This window comes from Gavialis gangeticus, unplaced genomic scaffold (assembly GCF_001723915.1).
Source record: "Gavialis gangeticus isolate Ggan-Ray unplaced genomic scaffold, GavGan_comp1, whole genome shotgun sequence".
Lineage (NCBI taxonomy): Eukaryota > Metazoa > Chordata > Crocodylia > Gavialidae > Gavialis > Gavialis gangeticus.
The window spans coordinates 24,875,347-24,881,494 of NW_017729001.1; the positions used below are offsets into that span (position 1 = coordinate 24,875,347).

General features: G+C 38.4%; 1 protein-coding gene across 1 annotated transcript in view; it reads left to right on the forward strand.

The window, feature by feature from the left end:
- SLC15A4 (solute carrier family 15 member 4) overlaps positions 1 to 5,718 on the forward strand; it is a gene marked incomplete at its 5' end in the record, with an annotated part of 56,721 nt that extends 51,003 nt beyond the window's left edge. Inside the window, one exon of the mRNA XM_019506645.1 lies at positions 4,157 to 5,718. Coding sequence (XP_019362190.1) covers positions 4,157 to 4,305 — 149 coding nt within the window. The remainder of the gene's footprint in view (positions 1 to 4,156) is intronic.
- Between the last annotated feature and the right edge of the window lie 430 nt (positions 5,719 to 6,148).

Here is a 6,148-nt window from a genome sequence, read left to right on the forward strand (position 1 = left end):
GAGGGAAGGTTTAAGTTGGACATCAGGAGGCGCTACTTCACGGTCAGGGCGGCTAGGGTCTGGAACCAGCTTCCAAGTGAGGTGGTGCAGGCTCCCACCCTGGGGGTTTTTAAGAGGAGGTTGGATGACCACCTTACTGGGGTCGTTTGACCCCAGTGCTCTTTCCTGCCATGGCAGGGGGTCAGACTAGATGATCTGCTCAGGTCCCTTCCGACCCTAGAAACTATGAAAGAAATATTTTGCATTCCCAAGTTTTGTATGTGTATCCCAGGAATAAAGCAAAATACCCAGCTACCGACTGCAGAGCAATTATGTGGGATTTCAGTTTCCAAGGTACTTGAACAATGACCGTAAGACTTAAATTTGCATTTGCTCTCAGTTTTAGGCTGTAAAAGAGCATAGCCTAAGTCCTGCTATCAGTTGAAATGAAACGTAATCGTTGGCACCAGTAGGTGGCACCTTGGGAATTTCATAAAATCCTTTACGAACTTCAGTGGCTTGACTAGTTCCAGAAAGAAATGTATGGGCAAAGCTTCCATGAGCATCAGTGCTTGCTTAGTGCATTTACTGTCTAAAAATGCTGCCTGCATTGTATGTTGGATTTACCCTTTAGGTAGACTGGATGCCATCTAAACTTAATGCTGTTAATACCATAACTTGACATCTTTTATTTTTTTCCCTTCAAAAACTGTTGGCAAAAAGGTTAACCTTTTGTTATTTAGATGCCTTCACTAAAACAAATTTAGAATACTGAAAAATGGGAGTTTCTTCAGCTGCACAACAGGGACACATTTAGTTTTGATATAATACCACATGGGTTGATGTAGCTGCTATGCCCTAAAATAGTGGGGAAGAGTAATTTGGCACAAAATAACATCTGTTATTCTTGGCACCTTAAATTGCAAGCCTCGTGGCTTTTTTGTACCTTTGTCCATCGTGATTCAACCTCGGGTTTCCTTTTAAGCTGTGATAAACCAATCTGAGAAAAATCAGCGATGCATTTCCCCTGCGTAGTAATCCACAGAGGCCTGCTAGATTATTTTAGGACTGTAAATGTGTTGCCCTCAGGTAGTTCTTTGGTCACCCATGCAGAGTAAGATGCTGAGTTCGTTTTGTATTCTGTTGGACAGATGTCCATGTGACCAGATAACCTGACCATTCTTGGCCCTAAATAGCACCTGCATAGCTTGATCCTCCCTTACTCTGTGGCATTGCCTCTGAGTCGAGATTGAGGCATACAGCAGGTGGCTTTGGTTTGTGGTATCTTGCATTGCTGCCCTTTCAAGTTTCTAATGTATAAATAGGATTTTTTTTTTATTGCTATTTTGTGCTTTTTGCACTGTTTGAGTACTCTTTCCAATGTGAAATTCACTAAGTTTGCCAACACTTATTTTAGAAAATAATCCATCTTCTAGGGACCATCAGATGTGAGAATGAAGCTTTATGAATGAATAAGCTTTTCATTAAATACTGGAGCATAAATTTAAGGAAATGCAGCAATATACTAGGGCATTAACTCTTGTTGCCTTTTGCTTTCTCCCACTGCTTCTAGTTTATAGCAATAGAGCTTACTGTCTGCTGGCACTTAAGTGTTGATTGGTACACTGAAATTATTTCTGTGCTAAAAATTGAGATTTCATGGAGTTTTAACATCCCATCTCATAAAGGAAAATTACTACTTTTTAAAACACTTCTCTTCAAATGGAGATTCAAATGCATATTGTATTTTAAATGTCAGGGGAAGACTGATGTTGCTTTTATTGCGTTTTGTTATAAATTAATTTAATTGAATCTTAAGTTTCGGTAATTTAAAGTAATTTAATCTCAACACTATATGCATGCACAGCTTGTAAGAATTGATGTACGCCTCACTATTTTTGCATTCCCCCTCTACCCGTTAGGATAACCATAATGGTCCAATTGGCTGTGGCTCATGTGGCATGTTGGCAGTGAGCCAGAGTGTATTGTTCTTGGAAATGCAGCAATAGTAAGAGCTCATTTCTTAACAGAGGGACAATGTTTAACCAGCGATCTTTCTTAATTTAGAATGATTTAATGTGCCACAAATCACTAGTTTAAAACCAGTTTGGGGAGTGTCAGAGGTGAATTGAATCAAAAAGTTCCACATAGTTGGATGAATTCCTAACTTTGTTTTGAGACCGGGTTGAGAGCGATTTTGAGTCTTGGCTTTACGTGAATAATACTGTTTAACTTTGTTTTTATGATGGCATTTGTTTTTTTGGTACATCTTTATTTTCCCCTTTGGCTTAGAAAGGAAGGGAGATCTAGACGTCCAGACATGCAGGCACCGCCTAACATTAGCGGAGGCTGAAACGATTGTCAAAAAAAGAATTGGTTGCATATAAACAGAATTTGAAAAATCTTATTTTAGCCCCCTCAATGAAGCTGCAAAACACAAGATTTTAAATCAAAGCCTTATGGGGTCCTTTAAAAAACATGTAATGCTAGAGGTGAATGATCTGTAGTTTTCACTTTCATGATGCATGCCTTGGAAAGGATGGCTGAAGCCTGTGGTGGATGTGTTTTTGAAAGGGAGGAAATGGAAATAATTCTTTCTTATAGGTTCACCAGTTCAATTTTTTTGTATATATTATTAAGGGCCAGAGGTGGCCACGTCCAGCAGAACTTCTGGCAATGTCTGTACAAGCCTTTACACCCATTTGCTCTGTTTGTTTTCCGTAAATATCCTACTGAATGTTTTTTGGCTTGTGGTTTGTTTTATTTTGTCAGTGTTAGTTGAATATTGGAGAATGTGCAAAGTAAGTGAACCCTGAAATATGAATGTTAATTTACGTCTTTGATTTGATTCTCAGTTACTCATCTGATTAAGTTCCCAACAGAGATTGTATGGCTGGTGACACGTATTACTTAGATTTTGAATAATCTGCAGTCCAAGGATTACTTATAGAAGCTTATTTGGAAAATGTATTGGAGCAAAAAAACTTTTTAGACTATCCAAAGCACAAGTGAGACCACTTATAAATCTCTCATTCTTTACACCTAATGTGCAAATTGACTGCAAGTTGCATTAAAAATGGTTCAACAAGGTAAAAGTAATTTACAGAAATGATAGTTTGAATAAGGAATTTCAGGTGTAAAAAAAAAAAAAAAAAAAAAAAAAGTTGGGGCAAAGGGTCCAAAATGTTCCTCACTGACCTCTTTAGTGGTACAGTTCCTTTGGCCACAAAGTTGTGAATATGTTGGATAGTGGAGGCCAACACATATTTGGTCCTTGTTTTTGAGAATCACCTTGCACAGCTGTCTGACTTTGTTCCACTGATGTGCCTTAAATCTAAGCACATTCCAATATAGAGCTTGTTTTAAAACTCCAGACTCAGCAGAAGAGTGATATTTGAGTTGCTAGTTTCTGATGCCTCATGTACATCCACGGAGAAGAATGTTTGTATTAGTATTTTGGGGGGGAGTTTTGACACAAGTTGGACCTTTAGACCTAAAATTAAAAATATATTAAATTAAAAATTTTCTGACAGTAATGCAAAGACCACAGGTGTGGTTTGTATCGTTTCCATTGGGGGTAATTTTTCCTTTTTAAGCAAGGCAACTCTTAACGAGTAAGTGACGGTGGTCTCCATGTATTAAAATAATTAACTTTTTTACATTAACTCAACTCTTAGAGCTAAATTGTGTCATTTGAAGAAAGGGTCTGAAAAGGCTTGCATATGTATATTATTTAAATGCTTGTACCTAGCATTTGCTTTTCTCCTCCTCTGGAAGAGTTTTATTACATAGCTCCCTCTTGTCTCTTATGCGCGTACATATTAGGCCACAAAAGCCTATTTCTTGTAGTGCTAACGGCCTGCTTCAGGGAAACCATAGGGAAAGGGGGGGTCTGTATTTCCTCAAAGACTTTACTGACCTCAAGAGGTAAAAGCACAAAGTCAAAATATATAGCATACATTCCCCATGCCTGTCGGGCCTGTGTACTTTCCTTATAAATGTCACTTTTATTGCCGATAATATGCAGATATCGGGGCGGGGGGATTGAGATTTATCTGATGCGCATATGACTTGTGTCTGGTTTTTCCTGTGCCTTTGCAGAGACAGTTTTTAAAGGACTGACATTTTTATTTGTATACTTCCCGTGTGTACCTGTTTCTCTCTCAATTCTTTCTAGGTAACATTAATGGCTGCTACTTGAACTATTACTTTTTCCTGCTGGCGGCTATCCAAGGAGCAACCCTCCTGCTTTTCCTTATTGTTTCTGTGAAATATGACCATCAAAGAATGAGGACTAATGGAGTGACTGCCAATGGGAGGACCTGACATTATCTGAAATAGAAGAGTAGTTGTAGACCAACACAGACTGGCAGTGCAGTGAGTCTGCAAGATCTTAAACTGTTCTCCAGTGGGACTTTTTCCTTTAAATTTGCATGTTACACGAGTTCTCGTTCCCGCCCCTTTCCCATGTAATGTAGGTAAGTGCCTTATGTTGGCGGGGCTCACTTCTTGCACTACGCCCTGCTATAGGGCAAATACAAATCTTGGAAGTGCGTTAACTTTAGGCATTCAAGGCTCTGTTTAAAATCTTCAGAAGTTTACTTAATTCTGACAAGTTGGGACACTTAAACTTTGGAAACTGAATGTGACTAGTCGGAGATGAATAATGGAGTCATCACTTAAAGGTCATGTGTCTTAATTGAAGAACTTTGCTCAATGAAGGAAGGTGGATCCAGTAGGAAAATGTCTTCCACAGGTTCTAGCTTGTGGTGAAGGCACCTGCTGCAACACAGTTCTCTATTTCTTTCAGATCTGGTTATCATGTGAAGAGGCTGGCTGAATTAGTAAGAAAGCAGCTTTTCTGGTTTTTGAAGAAAGGCTAAAATTTGTAGGTGAAATTCAGAATAAATGGAGACAAACTAAGCTTGGTAGGACTCGCATGGATGAAAAGGGACAGAACATGCCCATAATTGGCCTTTCATTGCAAATGATAAAAGGTTTAAGTCCAAACTTTAATTTTCAGTATTGGATGATCTTGACGGTCTGTGTAGGATGTAGTAGTTTGTCAAATAGCTGCTATGATTTTTGGTTCATGTTAAGCAGTTGTTGGGACTGAATTGGTTTTTGCTCCAGAAATTGTTTTATTTATTTATTTTTTTAGATTGGTGACAAATCTATTGGAGCATTTTAAAAATGTGTTCTTTGAATTGGCAGCTTCTCCGTCAATTCTCCATCAGTTCTCCTTTATGGGGACTTTATATATTTGAGTAGAGGAGGAAAGAGTTAAGACCTGAATTTCATTAGGCCTCTTAGTAGATGAATGTGCAATACTAATTGGATGTCTTTTTTTGCCCGGTCTTGGTGTCTAATACATTTTCTAGCTAATGCACTGTAGGGCTAATATCTTCCAGCAACACATTCCTGCAGCAGTGTAAAAGTTGCTTTTACTTTTCAGCCTGGTCAACTCTCGATTGCTCTGCCCTGCTGTATTTAAGACTACATGTGCAGAAAGTATGGAAAGCAATACTTAGCAAAAATTTACACAGAAAAAATGAAAAACCAACATTTCATTCATGTGTTGAACCCCTGGTTTCCTTAGGCGTCTGCATTTAAACTATTACAGTGGTCATTTTTGTACTTAGACTGTTTCTTTAATGAGTTTACAAAACAAAATGAATTATGATGCTGTGACTTGACCCTTTGTTCCTAAGTGAATAAAATTACACTGCAGATATCCTGCTTCTTTGGTCTTTATTTTCCCAAATGCATCTTGAAAATCTATTAAGTTGGCCAATTAATAGACTGTATCTTGGAATCTGGTAAGTACTGGAGTAACTTCTTATTTGTTGTCTTAGTAAAAGACTAATTTAAGGTGGTGCCACACACATAGCATGTAAAATTCTAGCTATGGAGTGTGGTTTAAGATGTGAATAAATCCTGAATATAAGAACTGCACCCCATGTAAGCAAAACAGTAAATATCCCTTCTTGGCTAATGTTTCTGTTTCGTACCTTGTGTGTGGAGCATCCTATTTGAAGCCAGCATGGGAGAGATTTCTGTGCTTAGCAAAGATGGTGTAAGCTGGAGGAGAATCATGTAGCTGCTCAAGGAACTACTTCTGTAGACCTTTCCCATTCAAAAGGACAGTTCTAGCAAGGACCACAGAGGA